Below are 18,895 nucleotides of genomic sequence, written 5' to 3'. Positions count from 1 at the left end.
GCAGTAAAGGTCTTTGCCCCCAGCACACTATATCCAAAGCACACTATTTTTATAGCATGTAGGATGTCAGTATTCATAAGAGGAGAGCTCCAGGATTCAGACAGAAGACTGTTTACTGATTTTGGCAAAGTTTTGTATGCAATAAAAAGGATGAGCCAAAGAAGAGTAAAAGCCAGTAAGAATATTCTAATACTAATTCTTTCAGCTCCAATGACTTTTAATATAGTTTTATGTTGCTCTTTCTTTTCTTTTTTTCTTTTGTCATATGGCCATGGTTAAACAGCTCAGCCTGTGCTTTGGTTTCAAGAGTAAAGAGAAATTTTTGGCTTGGCTTTACCTTCAAACTTTGGAAAAAACCAAGGAGAATCTGAATTAAAAATAAAATTAAAATTAAAAATTAAAAATTAAAAATTAAAAATTAAAAATTAAAAATTAAAAATTAAAAATTAAAAATTAAAAATTAAAAATTAAAAATTTAAATTCCTATTCAACCCTACTTTTATCTCTGTTTTTAAAAAGAAATAGTTCTGTGAAAGTAGATAATGCTAAATACAATGTGAGAGTGAAACATCGCTATGCTTTTGAAGAATGGGAGACCTACAATCATATTGAAAATTCCAGGCTAAAATTTCTTCTCTTGTAAACTGAAACCATTCCATTGCACACAGTAGGGTTCAGCAACAGAAACGTCAGTCCCAAGAATATTCAGAGCAATTTTAAAGTCTTCTTCGATAATGCATAGAAGCAAAGACTTTTGAACTAACAAAATGAGAGTTTTAAAGTGTCCAAGGATCCTTAATCCTTTACAACCCGTGATTACTTTATGTGCTCAGAAGGTCATTATTTAAAGCGTTTAACATGCCACACAAATGACCTGTATAAATGGTACAGGCCTTGCAAAAATACTTCCCAACAATCTGCCGTGCGTGAGAATAAAGAGCAGGTTTCCCAAAGTGTTATTTTTCATGGTGTTTGCTTGGTATCTCCAGCCATTTCAGACCTGTTCCCATCTTGTCTCCTCACACAAACATGTACAACTACCTCAAGCCATATTTATTTTGAAGCTCTCTACAATTAAGGAAGAAAATCCAAAAGACTGGTCTTGGCAGTACTGTTCAAGTAAAACAGATTATAAATATTTAACTTTTACAATGAGCATCACAGGAAAGAGAAATGTTAGCATTCAGTCACCTAATAAGGAAACGTTTTTATTATCACTTATGTGAAGACGGTTCTGTTATTGTTTCTACACATAATGCATTGCATGCTTTGTGTTTTTTTAATTTGGGAAAATTAAACGTTGTTTAATGGCTTGACAGTAATGCAAAAGGAAGCTCAGTGTATGATGATCCCAGGAGGTTGTGAAGTTATTGCAATCAGAGCTGTTGCTTATTAAATCTGCCTATTGTTATGAAGCATTTGGGGCCAAACAAATCAGCCACTGGCATAATTAATGTAGTCCACAAAGGCCTTTAGTGGTGCTTGTTTTCATCAATCATGAGGAGCAAACACAGGCTAAAGAAGAGTGGGAAAGCCTGTGTATTTACAAATCTGCTTGCCTTGGGTCTCATTTGGGAATAACTATAGTACAGTCCCATGGCAAGTACCCTTGAACACTAGTAATTTTGCCTCATACATGTAATCACATTTTCATAAAGATAACATGCAGGAGAAGACACAGGCTCTCCCTTGCATCAAAGGGGTAAGGCGATCCTCTTTTGCTTGTGTTCTACATACATATTTTACAATGACACAATGACAGGTATACTTCGCAGAATGAAGGCATGGAATCTTTAAAGTTATCATTTAGTTGCAAGGAAAAAGATGTAAATCCAATATCATGATTTACATGACTGAAACACTCAGATCAATGAACAAAACAAAAGGCATGAAGTCTACGTGCAAAATTGAAAAAAAAGAGGGTGCTTTTTCATTTAGAGAAATACCACTATTGGTCAATACAACACCTTTTTCTTCACTTCCACCTGCTGCACTGCAGAGCTGTAAAGCTTTGTGTTGTATTCTATAGTCCTGTACCACCTCTCTGATGAAACTTTTCCTCTGCTTGCACTGATATGTCCAGACTGTAAGAGCCCTGCCCAAATCAGAGGAAGGGTTAGAGCCCTGGAGTTCCTGGCTAGCTGCCCCGAATGTAAGCAATGAAACCACGCTGTCTCCCTCCACCAGCTGACGTCAGATGTTTTCACATACAATACTTTGTAGGCTGCTTAAGTCTCCACAGTGACATCCTGAGGAAGTGATACTGGCACAAAATATAGTCCAAGACTGCGTACTAGTCAGTCAGACCAACGGCATTAACATTATGACACTTGTATGACTTTTATCTGAAAAACTCAAATGAACTTCCACAAAACAACTCACAGGTTTGACTAAGGTGATGTGTTCTTACTTAGGAAGCATTCTTAGTATGAATTCTTATTAAGGAAGCATTCTTACTTAGAGAAGTACTGAATTAATGCTGAAAATATACTTCACTAGCTTTAGGGTCAAACACCTAGCTGCTCCTACATTTTGGTATCCTTCACTATCCTGCAGTATGGATAACAGAGCTGGACGAGGTATCCCTGAAACAGTCTCTGACATCCTACACAGATAGGTAATGACACCTTTCCAAGTCTACTCAATCTAGGAATCCAGCTCTCTCTCTCCTATTCTTTGCAGTCACTGCTCAACTGGGTGCTCCTAAGAACTCTAAACTTGGTTTTGGGATCACTGTATTTTCAAAATATAGCCTACAAACTCACAGCAGGATCAACAGCCTTTATTCCTTGGTTATTCTCTCCTCATAAAGCATCCAGTTTATGCCTCTGGCTGTCTAAGTTAAAAGGAGAAGATGAAAGAAAAGAGAGCTGATAAATCAGCATTACAAGAAATGTTCAGCAGCATTTGAGATTGCACGATGATATCTCGGCAAAAATTGAGAAACAGACAGCGAAGATCAGCTACTGATAGGAGACAAAGAAGACTGCAAAGAAAGGATTGGAAACAGAATGGGGAATTCCCTGTAAGCAACCAACTTTGAGGATGAATACCAGAGATTATAATAACATTGCAGTTGGCTCCAATAAAAGCAGGTATGAAATACAAGATAAATTAGGCTTAAATATAGAATTCTGATTCACAAATTTTCTTAATCATATACAGGATAAAAAGACCTGACGCAAGGCATTTTTCCTCTAGCCTTGTTGTGGACAGGGGGTGCTCTATATAGAAGCCACACAGGCTCATTTTGACAAGAGTATTGAAAAGATTAGTGCACCATGAAATCCTTAGAACCATGGTTAGTTATGTGACATATTCTCTGATGCGTGAAGGTATTTATGAATATTCAATTTTTCTGAATATAACTATAATTCAGAGTGCAAAACACATCATCTGGTGACAATTAAGTTGTACATAAAGGTAATAAAGAGAAAATACTTTATTCAGCCTTTCAAGTGGCAATACCAGTGGAGTAGAGGAGCCCTTGTGCTGACAGCACATTCATGAAAGTCAAGAGAAATTCCAGCTATGCAACAGCAGCCGGATTGGGGTGGGCTGTCATACTGTCACTAATTCAGCAGACTAATATACTCCATACCAGCTACTTTAAGAAATGAGTGTGCACTATGTTTCCAAGAGAAGCAATAACACCATCATCGGTCCTGTACCACTAATGTCCCCATTAAGAGAAAAATTAAAAGAAAATTAAAAGGAACCCTCCAGGCCTGATTCCTCTCTCTCCTCACAAGTCTCCCAGTGGCATTAGCCTTGTAACTGCAGCAGAGTCACTCCTATTTACACTGCTCTGAGTAAAATGACGCTTCATGCCTGCTGAAACTAAATCATCTCCTCCTACAGTCATTTGCTATTATCATATTGGACTGTTTAGTTAAAGGAATGAACTACAGGATGTGCGACTACATTACAAGTCACTGTTTTATACTAAAGAAGTTGGTAGGGAAATGGGGAGAAGTGACCTTTCAAACCACTGACATTTATACTGATATTTTTGGCTTTGCTGCTTCTCTGTTGTGTAAATTCATAGGAACTTAAAATCATGTCCTAAAAATTATCTTAGATTGCTTTAAAAGTCTGATTGATTAGAAACCGCAAGAACATTAAAATTGTACATCCCTTCAGTTAAGAGACTTATACAGCCAAAGAGGAGAGCAATGAGATTAGCAATTTTCTCATTACTTTCTGGCAGTTTGAGATCATGACTTTAGCTACATAATGGGAGTTTTAGGAAAGTCAGAGAGGAAACAAGATCAGAAATTACTTAAATTTCAAACAGGAAGCGTCCCTACCTCCTTGCCAGCCAGAATACCTGGGCACAGGGATGTTTTGAAAGAGTGGACACTGTGGACACCAGGACAGTGTGGTCATGAGCCTCTGCAACTAATCACACCTCTGATTCTGTTAAAAGGTCTCCATTGTATTAGAGTACGTGGATGAATTCACTAAGCAACAGGAAAACATAATCATCAGGTTCAGCCTTTGTCAGTCCTTTCATCTTTTGGAATATATTTTAATACAGATGTGAAAATATAGCCTGATGACTGAGGGAGGCACTCAACCTGTCCTATGATTTGAACTTGAATAGATCTTGCAATTCTGAACTATTTTATTTCTTGCAAAAACTTTACCTCAGATTTTGGAGGCAATTGAAGAGTTAATTTGACTTCATACTCCTTTGCTTCCAGACCAAATATCAATGAGTTTGTTGCCCTGATCTATCTGGGTATGCCAGTCCCAGAAAAACTGCATGTAACCATTCCTTCAAATAGAGGCCAATAAAAGTTCTTTCATTTTGATAAGTTGTTTTTACTCACTGAAGAACAAAACTGGTAGGTTTAAATATAACTAAGATCTCACTGGAAAATAATGGCACAAGGTGACTCCCTGTTTAAGTGGCAAAAACATAAATTTTTCATAGCTTGTTATGACTGTAAAACAGTTGGTTGAAAAATTTTATTTTGTCTGATAGCAAACCAAGATTTGAATGAAAAGATGTTTTTCATTCAAAGTGTTTCTTTTTGATAAAAAAAGAGAACAAAACAAAACCCCTCGACAAGCTGTTTGTGTTGAACTTCACAGCAAACCACACAATCCAAGATTCTTGAAGTCTCTGAGTTTATAAAACAGGGAGACCATTATGTTCTACATATACTGTCAGCCGAAGGAGTCAGCCCGCAAAATAGGAAGAACTAATGTAATTTTAAAATTACAGCTCCAACAAGACATTACAATGAACCATCAAGACTTTGAGTTTTGAGCCAAAACCATTCAGTTATTTGAAGATCTTGTCAGTTTATTGAATTTTTGTCTTGAAGATGCACTTTTTTAGATGAAAATACATATATTTAAAAAACAATTTCCCTAGTAAGTCATGTGTTTTCCACAGAAGGCTGCATTTTAACCAGTTTGGCATATTAAGCTTTGCCCTCTGTTTTCTCCTGTGTTTTTACCAAGATAATTTAAGATCTGAAATTTAATTTACAGCCTTAATTGTATTTAAACATACTTTTATTTGTGGATGAGTGAAGATACTTAGCCTGCTGTTTTTAAACTAAAACAGGTATTAAAAATAGCTTAATGAAAAACAGTGGCCTGTCTCTTCAACCGCTGCTTCTTCTCCAGTAACACAGAAATCAAGTGCATTGTGAAAACAATATGTAACGCTATTCCTAGGCAGTCATTCCTTGGCATTGCAGAGTGCAGGGAAAACACAGTGTCTAACGTTTATCTGGAGCAGTCTGATTTGAGAGATGACAGACCACAATGTACAGAGTGCAGTCAAATGTAAAGCAAGCCAGTCATAAAACAATAGTTGGGGTATAGAAGAGAAGATCACAAAGTGGGTTTATGTACTTCAGCAACATAATTTGACTACAAAAAGCTCCCTTGCTCCAATGACCCTTGGTGTGGCTTTGCATGGAAAGGAGGCTCTACACTGGAAACTAACTAAAAGAATCCAGTACATTGCATTAAGGACAGGGTGGGGTAAAGGATCCATGGATGACAGCATTAACCTTGGACCTTAACAATCCATTAAAGCAGACACTGCTATAAAGAGTCAGACTAATGCAATAGCTTCATTGTGGATGTGTGGCCAATGCACAGATTTGGGGGGTGAACTCCACCCATCACACAGAAGTCAGTGCAGGAGTTGAATTTCTCTTGCTTTTGTTCCAATTGGAAAACACTACAATTACTGATGAAACCTCAAAAAGTTCCTGCCTTACATGGCAATTTTTTACAGAATTAAGGAAAAAACAAGCTTTTTTTAAAAAATAATTAACACGAGCTGTCAGTCTCTCCAACAATTTTTTCCAGAGATATATGGCTTGGCAAATAAAAAATTTGGAATCCTTATGTGATAAATCATCCAATTAAACATCCCTCCAAATTTAAGTCACCATGACTAGCCATAACCTGATCTACCAGGGAATGTTACATGATACTCCCAAGGTCTGTATTTCCATTAACAACAGTCAGAACTTTTTAGTGCAGATCAAGCAGTAGAATTCCACAGTCCATATAAATAGTTTTTGCTTCTTTTTCAAACAAAGCTTATTCAATATTGGAAGGGTAGATAGCTGGTTATTTGACTTATCCTGAGAGAAAAAAAAAAGAACTGCATCTCTGCATAGAACATGGACATTTCCTCCTAACTAGCAGATCACAGAATGATGATGGCAGGCCTGGCAGCTCTCACTGTTTACCCTCTTGGAAGATCTATCTTCTACATACCACCCAACAATCATAGTACAGCCATAGCCAGAACCACACTGTCTTGACTGAAAGTATTACCTATTTCCCAGAAAGATTATGCCATTAGATATGATCCAGTCTAATATGTTTCTGTGCATTAACATGATTTACATGATTTTTTTTTTCATCTGTCACTAAAATATAGACCATTAACCTGACATTCCTTTTAGGATTTATGGACCTTATTGATGTTTTTATGATTATGAAATCTGATGTCTGGCAAACCATAGAAGGCTGTGAGTAGGTGGGGGAGTGCATGTCTGAAAACTAAAGGAGAACTTCAAGCAGGACTGTTTTGTCATTTACTTGCTATAGAAAGGAATGTGATATAATTAAAAATTAACAGGAAAGATTACAATCATTTGGCATCAAATTTTAACACATGCAGTAAAATAGGAATTATCAGCCTCGCATAAAAGAGATTTTTTTTTTCTCCTCCCCGCAGTGTGGGTCCAGTAAAGCCCTTGAACATCCTGAGGATAAAGAATATCAACTGGATGTAAAACAGAGCTCTTTTTTAAATGGTTTAGGATGGGAGGATCTTCCCCTTTAGTGGGAGGAAAAAGCTGGAAATGTCAGTGCTTGATCTTTTTTAAGGTTTTCAACTAAAATGCAAAATTAAAATGAAGATAAATGAAAATCCTTGTGAAAAGGATTATTAAAGATAGTACAGTTCTTTAATAAGCATGATCCAGCAGCCTATGAATTAAGAATGAATCATAATGTACAAGCAGTGTGGAGAGGTCTGGAAAGTTTAAACTTCTTGGATGACTCTGAAAGAACTGAAAGAAAACAGTAATTTTCCTTTACCAATTTAGGTCAGGCAAGGCAAAGCAAAGCAAGGGAAAGAAATAGGACCAGAATATGAAGAGTGATTTTGTTCACTGGTGAAGAACATGAAGAGGTTGAAGAGTACTGTTCCCACTTTTGGAACAGGTAAATCAAGACTAGAATATCCTTAAAAATTGCTGTTGAAAAGTGAGACAAAGTTCTCTGTTAGAAACTATGTCAACCATTACTGATTGGCCCTAGTGGTGTGAACATGCAGTGCTTTTTAAGCCATGAGTATTTTAGCTGCCAGAGGGTATCTTGCAAGCAATATTCGGAAAGAATTCTACTCTAAAACTATTGTGGTTCTTGACAGAAAAACAACAACAAATGAAGGAGAAGTCAAGAGAACAACCTCCTACACTTTAAAATATTTAAAAATATAACAGAAGTGCATATAACAAGTTGTGACAGTGCCTCATGGATCTCCCTCCCCAACAGTTTCTTAACCATGCTAGGTTTAGTCTAAAATAAAAATCAGAAATTATAGTTCACTCCAAATAATTAAGTTCCCGCTTGAACTCTAAAGGGAACATTCAGTGAATCAGCTACAAGAGACAATTCAAAGAGTCTGAACAGGCCATAGGATTGTTGTTTTCAGAAGCTTCCAGTCTTCATCTGAGTGAGTATTTCTTACTAAATTTCCATGGAATGCTTTTCTGTTTAACTGCCATGCACCACTTTGCTGAGAGAACAGCCCAAACAAAAAAATGTTCTACCAGCTCATGTTTTTCAGCACCCACAGATTTTACAAGGCCCAAAAGCCAGATCTATGGCTAATATAAAATATTTGAACTTGATGTAGACGCCATGAAATAATGCTAGTGCCTTTCCCTGTGTAGGGAACCTACCTGCAAACGAGCCCAAGGTGCAAAGTTCACAGTAAAAACGTCTGGACTTGATCTTGTCTAAAATTTGGCAGAGACAGATTGCCCATCTGTTATGGACTGAGTTCCCACTGAGAGGATCCATGTGTTGACTTAATAGCCCAGTGGGATGTCTGAAGACATTTAAAATCAATATTTGTGCCTTCTACTTTCCTTTCGTGGTTTGAATTGACGTTTTTAGGGCTTAAGCCAATTCCATTTCAGATAGTCTGGATCATGAAACCTCTGTGCCAGAACATTACAGATTTCCAATAGGCTGTCATAACTTTTAGCCCCTGACAGTGTCAGATACTCTAGGCATGACATGGATATACTTCAACAATTTATGCTTTTGACTTTTCTGGCTACAACTAATGATTGCATTTACAACATAAGTTTGGGAGTGCAATTCCCACAGTTGAGCGTAGCTCATACCTCACTAATTGTTGGAAAGAAACACTGTCTTTAGGGCTGACATGAGTAGTAACAGGCTGCCTAATAACAGGCAAAAAGGTCCAGTTCTTCTGTGTAATTCAGGGGTTTGCAATCAATGGACCACTTCTACTCGGGCTCTTTCCCTATGCAAATCTACTTCATGTATCAATTTGAAGCCCATTTCTGAGTGTCCAATATAGGCGTAACATATTAAGAGCAAGCAGGAGTCATCCTTACCTGCCCCTCCTTTAATGCTAAATACATGCAAATTTAAGAATGGAAGATTAGCCAGGGTTCTGCAGGCCAACACACAACTTCTAGGAACCCCTGCTGAAAAAGACAGGCAACAAACTTTTAAAATACTTCCCTCCCCCTCTTGCCTATGTTCTTTCCTCACTCTGCTATGATATTCATTTTGATTTCCTTCTGTTATAATGGGTTTCATATTTCAAATTTTGATATTGTGAAATAAGCCTAATTAAAAATACTTCTAGAAAACTTCTAACTATTTTGTAATAAATATGTAAGTGGAAACATGCAACTGGATCTTAATTTTTTCTTGCTAGCTCACACAACTTCAACTGCAGGTAATTTATCTTTAATGAACACTAAAGGAAACATCTGAAAATACAACAATTAATAAGAATAAATAAAAAGTCACTGAGCTGTTACTCAGTTTTCTGTCTCTAGGTTAATAATTTTCCTGTGCTTAGAAAGGAATGACTGTTAGAATTGATGCAATTGGCCAGACACACAAAGTCTTACATTTATTTCCTTTGAAAGAAAATGGGTTTTTTTGGTTTGTTTTTGTTTTTCCATGCAAGTTGTTTGTTCGTTTGTTTGTTTTTACTTTAGGACTGACTTTTGTCAGGATAGGCGAAACAGGAAGTAGTTAGTCGGGTTGAGTTTGGAATGAACATGAGCATCCAAGTATGGAACAAGGTTTGTCTTAGTCTTTTCAGGAGGTGACTTTTAGGGAATGATCAGTGCACAAGGATACCACTGGAACAATTGTCTCTGAGAAACAAAATAAAGCAAGGTAACAAGACAGAAACCTCACTGACAATCAACATAGCTTCCATGTGAGAAAAACTCTTATGTACAAATGTTTTGAAGCTGTCAGATGACACGGCAATAAAAACTGCATTCACCTCTTAGAATGTCGCTCTGTCATATTAATCAGTCTCACTGGCACACTTTGCCAACAGATTCAGACTAGACAGACAGATAAATGCAAGCAGCTATTTTGTACAGATGCAGACACATAATTTCATTATTTTAGTCTATTAAGAAGTTATTCTCAGCAGACATTATACCAACTGTTTTCATTTGCATTTGCAACCAGTCTATAATACATTGCTGTATGTGCATGTCAGTGTTTTTCCAGATGGTGTTTTGAGAATGAAACTTCTGTTGGATAGAACTCTCTAGGATTAATTGATAAAATCTTGCAACAGATTTTTTAAGTCCTGAAAATTATAGTTTGCGGCAAAAAGGCAGCAATAAAACACTACTCCATTGTGTCAGAAAATTAAATAAAAAGCTGTGTGCCCCTTTCATGTGCACACAGGTGAAGTAAAAGATGATGATGATGATGATGATGATGATGATGATGATGATGATGATGATGATAATGATGATGATTCTACATTACCAGAATATCCAGATAAAGTGGTTGAAATCTGGGCACTCTTGAAATCACTAAAACCATAGGTTGAGGACATAATTCTGATTTAGGATTTTCATTCTGCAGGAAAAATGTCATAATCACATCAACCTACCCTGCCTCAGAAGCCTTAATGACAGATCAGAGTTTTCTCTGGGTCAACCCTATTTTATGATGGGTTATGTCTGGCTCATCCACTAGCACTTGCTTAAAGCATATAAGCATAAGGATGGCAGAGAACATGAAGCTGGCACAAACACTGCATCACATATCTGTGTGGTTCAGGTGAAATGCGAGCTATTGGGTCAACAAAGAAAGGCAACAATTTCTTCCTCACTTCTATTTTGGCTATACTGGTCATACTGGATTATCAACACAACAAACACCAGTTTTACAACCCCTTTATAATGCTCATTAAAACATGATCAAGAAATCAAGTATGATCAAGGAACATAAAAATCATTAGCACTAAAATACTAATGCATCTTTATGGAAACAGAATATGAAAGTATAATAATAGAAGAATAGAACTGAATAGTAAATAGGTGAAACTGTACTCTATTATAGCCACTAGAACAATATTCAAACTTTTTTTTTTTTTAATCTTGAATTAGATTATCACAAGAATCTCTAAGGATTTTAAGTACCTATGTAAGTATATTACAGGTTATGGGTGACTTTTGCTTTCCTGTATTTGCAAAATTAATGGAATTTTTTTACACTAAGTATGATTTATTCTGTGGTATACAGATTCTACCGAGAAATTACTGAGTACTTTAAGAACGTTTTTGACCATTAAAAATATTATCAGTTAAACTCACCCTATTTATTTCTCAGGAAAGTGCTCCCACAACAGACTATTTAAAAATAATGGCTCTCAAATTCAAGCCAATAAAATGAATTAGAAGTATCACTGGGCATTGTGAAAAATAATTAAACTACACTTTCTTTGTCCATACTCAAACACAAAAAATAGTGTACAACCTCTGAAAAATGTCACACTGTGTTCCCAAGAATCCCACAGGGATAAAAACTGCTGATAGAGCTGATGTGGCAAGGAGAACCTAAGAGATTTACAGTCCAGCCTGAGCTCTCCTCGGGGGACTGCATTTTCCCTGTTAGGTGATGGGAAAGTATCTGCACTGTCTTCTCCACTCACATTGAATTTGCACTGAGCCCCAAAGTTACAGTAACTGGCAATTGCTAAGAACATAGCCCAAAATATCCAGTTTCTTCAAGCTAAAAAACCCCTTCAGTCCTTTACAAAATACTAAAGCTCTATAAGAGTAGTACTCTGGATTTCCAACTGATATTGGTGTGGCATTATGTTTGCCTAAAGCACAGACACAGATATCAGCTACAGATCTAAACTAGCCCCCATGCCTGGTGAGCTCCTGTTACCTACTCAGTTCACAACGCTGGGGGTTTGAGCTGTGTGGCTCTCCAGGCTTCACTGACTGCACTGATTACAGCTCCACCAACTACAGCAGGAATTTAGACACTGAATTCACAGACAGCAGCGTAGGATGCTGCATCTTGATGTCTTAATCAGAAACCATGTAGTCCCTTGTTCAATGTTTTCTGTTTGTTTTATAAAGTTGTTGGTAAAATCCTTTCTTCTGTCAAGCTGATATGGCAAATCCACAATATTTTCTGTGAAATGGAGAAAAAAATGAGGAATGTGGGGGTAGTCATAAAATATTTGCAAAGGTACTGTGGCATATGTATTAAACGTCTGTGCAAAAACTATTTTAGCAATGAAATGAATACTCTATGTATGGAAAGAAAAAGTATTTTGAAAATCATCTTCAATGCACAAAAAGAGCTAAAATGGAGATGTTTCTACTCAAATCAGCCATTCTAAATAGACCTATTGTAACATGATCCAATGTTGATGGCACTTTTGCCAGGAATGAAATTCTGTTCTCAAAAACTAATAGGTTAAATACCATTCCACAGATGCCTTAAGTGAACAGCAAAGGACTATTTCTCCGAGCCAACAAAAAGAGTAGACACTAGAAGGCATTGTAGAACACGGATATATAATCCACTAATTTCATGCCTTGCATCTGTGAGTCTTGCAAATGCCATTACTCCATGCTAAATTAATTTAGGCTCATTCAGTCAAATGAATGCACTGGAGAACTAATATAAACTAGAAATCCCTGAGAGATTTTTTTCTATGTTCCAAAACCTGAAATAGTTTATGCTGATTTTACTGGCTAATTGTAACTGGCAGGTCATTTGCAAAATCGTAAAAGCAAACCACTTAATGAGGGGTAAAACAAATTTAATGTATTAATTTATGACTTTAACTTGCAAAAACCTTCTCCTAAGGAGATTGATTTCTCAGCACAAGACGAGTTTGTAGATGACATGTTGATCATGATATATTAGAACATATATTCAGGTAAAAACAAGCAAGAAGAAAGCAATACAGACTAAAATAAAAAGTTTTTAAATAGGATATTTGTATCTTGCCCAAAATTTTTAGTTTTGTCTTTTTTTTAGTTGTGTTCTATAGGCAGTGCTAGATTATGGTGTTATTTTTTTGTTGTACTTCAAGAATTTCTTTGACAGCACTAGGATTACTAGAGAAAAACAAAGGAAAATTTAGCCCATTATGAATATATTTGGCTTCATGTTTTGTTTTATGAACACAGTTCCTATACAGAGATAAATTTTCCTCATTTTCCTCAGGCAAATACTTTTCAATAACCTTTCTGATGTTTGTATGACCAAGTCTGAATCAGAGTTTACTAAGCTAACTGAGTAAAGAGGACATCTATATTTATCCTTTATATTGAAGCCTGGAAGTGGAAAGACGGCAAGTTTACAATCCACTGGATAGAGTGGCAAGACCTTTCCTGTTCTGTACATGTAACAGTCCAGAGTTGATTCTCTGTGGATGTTCCCAAAAGCCTTGGCACCACCCTGAGAGGTAATAAGGGAAAAAACTTACTTTTTTTTCAAGACCTTAAAAATCTTCCTACAACAATCAGTGAGGACACTGTTTTTAGCACCTGGATTCATTTTGATTGATTATGTCAATCTGGCACATCAGATATAGCTACAAATTAAAGCAAGGTTTGCTATACAATACCTCCTGAAGTAATTCTGCTAGCCTGGGTATGGCACCACAGTCCTGAGCAAGTCCTGTTGTTAGCAAATCTAACACCATCATGCTTTTGATGTTTGGTTAGCAGTCACAACACAGGTAAACTAAACTTCTGATTCCTTTTTTCTTGTAAATGTCTTTAGATGAACAGGAGGTTACCAGTTCCCAGAAATAACCTCACCTTTTCCATTTTGTCCCTCTGTGTGTACGTGTGTGTGTGTGTTTGCGTGTGTGTGTGTGTGTTTGTGTGTGTGTGTGTGTGTGTGTGTGTGTGTGTGTTGAAGCTCTGGCTTCCAGCAGCTACACTGCAAACTCAAGAAGTCTTGCTTTAGTCTCTAGCACTGTAAAAATTAAACAAACACTCCTAACAGTGGCAGATTTCTATACACATATTTTATGCTACAGAAATCCCAAAGGAATTCTCTTCTTGCCCATACTGACTAAAGAAATGACAAATTAAATCTCCAGCATGAAAAGTATTTGCTTCAAACTCATCTACACTGTTTAAGGGCTTTCCCTTAAGTGCCTACTGGAAAATCAAGAAGAGAAAAAAATTATTAATAATTATTACACTGATGTTAAAAATATCTTGTATAAAGGAATCCTTACGCCTTTTAGCATCTTGCTTCCTTTCTTATGACGATTGTCTTTCATAAATAAAGGCTTTTGAACCTCAATTCAATATACTTAAAATACTTAAGCACAGTACTTAATGTAAAGCATAACCTCAATTTCTACTGGATTTGAAGGGTGGTTTGGGGTGATTTACTGAATCATAGCCTACATCATTAATGTTTCCTTTCAAACTATACATTTTTCCACAGAAATAGAAACCAGGAAGATTTTCTAAAGTTTATCCCACTGAAAGGAAGGAGCAATGAGAAAGGAATCAAAATTTATCATCCAACAAAGCACTGAATTTATCAGAGTACTACAGAGACTTCAGTTTAGGACATTCACCTGACATTCCTAGTCAGTTTTAAAAAGCTCAATTCTAAACAGTGATGAAAATAAGTAAAGCCAGAATTCCACAATTATTTTTAAAAAGCAACATAACTAATTCACACCAAACCAGTGTCCAGTTTGTAAATTGCAGGTGACTGATGTAGTAAAAAACAATGTCTTTCTGAATCCTGCTCACTGAAAAGTGGATCCTGATGGGAGTTTGCTTCTTTTCAGTTTTGCCTCCTCAGATTTACCACTAAAAAGATGCAACCCATACTGTTGTTTTACAAGCACCTTCTTGCTACGTATCACTCAAAAATAAATGTATAAAAAAGAGGAAGATAATTAAAAAGAATGTAAAAAAAAAAAAAAAAAAAAAAAGTCTGACTCACTAACAGATGCAAATAAGTGTGAGCCAGAGACTTTAGTGGACTAATTCCATTTTAGCCAAGTAAAGCCTGGCCAAATGTACTTCTCTGTAAAAGGAACGTATGATGCATGAGCTTAGTAAATCATCACCATGCAACTCATTAAGGCACTATCATACAACAAGAATGGAAGCATGATGGTTATTAAAATGGTTCATGCATATCTTCACAGGAGCTTTGCAAAGTAAGTACAACCTCAGTTTCTTACCTGAGCTTTTATTGGTTTTGTTCTGTCTACTCTTTACTTGCTCAGTCCATAAAGTAGGATAACGAGAAGCTATATCTAGGGGAAAAAAAAAAAAAAAAGCAACCGAAATTACTTTACAAATGTTAACATTTTTAAAAGTTATTAGCAACTGAATAGTAAATAGCTAGTTTTAAAAAAACATGGATCTTAAAAAAAAAAAGCCACGCAGGTTTATATTAGGGCACTTAAAACTATTATTCTTGCAAAGATATGAATAGTCCCTTCCTTATCCTATTTGTACAGAAGATTGAAATAAGTACTTCTAGGAAAAATTATGTTTAATTAAAATAAAAATGTCCTAGTCTGGCCCCAAAATATGAAACGGCTGCAGATCAAATTCTGCAAGATTAGCGGTGAGCGATAAGGCAGCCACAGCACAGGAATATTATTGCTTATTTAATGGCAATTAATTTCTCCAGAGACAAATAAACCTCACAGAACATCAGCCTTAACAATGATATTACTAGTCATTATGCTGTGGATAGAATTTACCCTTTGACTTGCTTATTTGAACGTAAGAGTTTTAATCTGCACTTTGGCTCAAGTTTAAAATTTGTGTCTGCCCTGAGTAGCGACAATTAAAATTACTGATGCTGGTCTCCCCACGTAAAGTCTCATCTCAAAACTATAATACAAAATTCACTGCCTGTAAGACTCTTCCATGTTCATTGTGTTTGTTGTTCCTGAGAAAAAAACAGATGTTTGCAATTTCTTGCAACCACCCCAGCAGTTGTAGATACTCCTATATGTCCTTTATGTTGTGGAATACAGTCCACAACTACATAGTTTAATACCACACCGTTAATTTTGCTCACCTTCTTCATCACCTTGAGGCTGAGTCTCTAGCGCGGGAGCTGAGGCATCATCTGAATTCAGAATGGAAAAGATTTGCAAGGAGACTACAATTATGAGAGTAAGCTAAATAAGTGTACATACATGATTGAAAATAATGATTTGCACATAGCCCCGGCCAGAAAACAATAACTTAAACATTCCTTATAGGCACTACACAGCACAGATATATTACATATACAGACTTCGTTTTATAAATGGATGAGGTTTGAGGTTATGGATGATGAATTTATTACAAGTTCTTTGGTAATGCATGAAGTGATCAAGTTGCTCTCTGGAGTGTAATTCTTCATTTCTAATGCTGCACACTGATACCTATAGATTAAAACTGAAAAATCAGCATTTCTAAAGAAATAATTTATAAATGTATAGAAAAAGTGAGACCTGTGAAAGCAAAAATATTCTGGAGAGAATGAGTGGCTGTAGACACCTTAAAATCAAGTTTTTTTAAGCACAGCAGGATCTATTTAAGAATCAAGTTGATTTTATAGGTAAGATTCACAGATTATATAACCAGAATATTGTTTGCACAACTCCTCCGGTCAGCATTCTCCATCCACCCACTACCAACCATTACTGCAAGAAAAGAAGAGGGAAAATTACAGAAATGACAAGATGTGAGTAATTTTAGGTTCAGTAAAACACAGCGGACGCAGCACTGGAAAAGAAAAATTAAACATAAAAAACTATTTAAATAAGTTTTTGCTAAACAGAGTGGTACCAAAGACCCATCTTTATAATGTTTTTTCTATTTAAAACTATTGCAGATTTGGGGTAAATATGACTCAGGAGGCCATGCTAGTACATATTTTCCAGTCATATTTTCCAGTGGCATGGAGCTAACTCCAAGACCAAGGTGTACTGCAGTAAACAGCATCTTCCGTGCAAAGGTTTTATTACTATTTCTTGCAGTTTCACAATTGGATCTTGGACCAAAATAGTTTCCAGATTGTTTTCTTGGCATCTTCATGGAAGACAGAGTCAAAGGTAACTGAGAGGCTGCTTCTGGCATGTAGCCTTACCTGGGTAACGAGGGACCAGCAGCTTTTTAGGTTAACACTCTATCTCTCATTTTCTTCTTGCTACAGCAATTCAGAACTATTTGTGTTCTCTTTGCTATTCATGTTCTCTTTGCTATCACCATCACTTTCTTAATAAAAGATTAAAAAAAAAAAGTTAAGTTTTTTTTAAATCATGAAGAGGATTTGGGGTCACTCTAACTTTTGCCTCCAAGGGTCACAGTTTAGGTCACACCAAATACAGATACCAAGTAGATACTGACAGCAGGTAAAACCAAATTTCCAGCCATGGAATAGCGACTTTCATGCTTTTCACAAAACCAAAGCAGCAGCAACAGGAGCTTATTTTCAATGCAAAATTATCTAATCAAGGCATAAGGAGATTTCTTTTAAGAGTGGTTATTCTTCATGTCCATGCAATGGCTGGATTCTTTGCTCCAATGCTATGAAAGACTGTCACTCCTCATTAGTTTTGCTGGCATGTCTGTGGTGTCCTCTGGGTGGTGGAATAAGACCATTGATTAATTTCAGAGAGGCCATCAAGTATCCCAGTGTACTGAAAACCAAGGCATATATTTAGATCAATCAGTATGTGATTCAGGAAACCCAGTATTTCAGAAGTTAACTTATGGTAGGCAGATATTACCCAGAGCCAAGCCAGAAAGTGGGTCTGCATCTAGATGACGCTTTTCTAGTAATTTTTTTGGTACACAATTTCAGTTTGTGACACATTTATTCTTATGTAATTACCTGAAATTCAGCATAATGCTGCAACTCAGTGATAATCAGCCCAAACAAAATTAGCCTCCTGAACTTTGTTCAAGCAGCATTTAAAACAGTTTTGGTGGTGTTATAATACGACATATGTTAAAGGATTTATATGAATTAGATATCTCACAGACTAATTGCACAATTCTTCCTGGCTGGCAAATGCATACTAATCCATATATTTAAACACAATCCTGTTTAAATTCTGTTTGTTCCGTTTTCGGAGTTGTTACCAAGAACACAGTCCTGCGGTCAGTTAAGAATCAGAAAAAAAGGAATGTGATCCCAACTCTGACACCTGTGTTTTTCAGAGTATAAATATTTTCCTTGGATAGAGGAGAGAACTGTGGAGCCAGAGAACATACTTAAGGGAATATATTTTAAACTTCATTTCTGTTCAGATTAATGTTTAAATTTACAAACATGCAAACAAGGCTCCCCATCTCCAATATCTGCAGCTGGAGATTCTCTTTCAGTGTTGGAACACCCAGAGAAAGCAAGGTGCACAACTACAATACATATGGTTCACCGGATCCATATCTATGAGATATCTTGGGAGACTGTCTCAGTTTAAGTTGATGCTGTCCCTTGAGGACAGTCCTCAAGACCACACCTTGGAGGTCTGAAACATGTCCTCTGGAGCACTGGGAACACTGTGAACCAGCCCAAGCTTGCTGGGCTACAATATGGGCACACACCTCTGGTTAGTCCACAGGAACACGTGGAGGAAAGAGAAGCAGACACTGTTAAGGTTGTTGCAAAAAATACTACAGTGCCCTTGCAAGCTGAGCTACAAAGCTTACTTTACTACACTGAGCTGAAGCGCAGCTCCTTAACTCAGGTTAAGGAGATACATCTGTATGATCCTGGTCCCTACTTTGTGAGGGTCCCTAAAGAATTTGGGATGTCTCTGACAACATTACTTTATTTAAAGCAAAAGGCAGTG

General features: G+C 36.5%; 1 protein-coding gene across 4 annotated transcripts in view; it reads right to left on the bottom strand.

Annotated features, from left to right (window-relative positions):
• The window catches only part of SMOC2 (SPARC related modular calcium binding 2), a 139,616-nt gene that overhangs the window by 52,806 nt on the left and 67,915 nt on the right, over nt 1–18,895 (bottom strand). For 2 of the 4 annotated variants that reach the window (XM_066178712.1, XM_066178713.1), the window contains exons 6-7: nt 16,126–16,209; nt 15,272–15,346 (exon numbers count right to left, since the gene is read on the bottom strand). In XM_066178712.1, the coding sequence (XP_066034809.1) occupies nt 15,272–15,346; nt 16,126–16,209 (159 nt within the window). The remainder of the gene's footprint in view (nt 1–15,271; nt 15,347–16,125; nt 16,210–18,895) is intronic. The other 2 variants (XM_066178714.1, XM_066178715.1) reach the window with 1 other exon arrangement.

This window comes from Chamaea fasciata, unplaced genomic scaffold, assembly GCF_029207755.1.
Source record: "Chamaea fasciata isolate MVZ Bird 193981 ecotype frontalis unplaced genomic scaffold, bChaFas1.0.hap1 SCAF_3, whole genome shotgun sequence".
Lineage (NCBI taxonomy): Eukaryota > Metazoa > Chordata > Aves > Passeriformes > Sylviidae > Chamaea > Chamaea fasciata.
Note: the sequence above shows the minus strand (reverse complement) of the source record. Positions and strands in the feature narration are given on the sequence as shown.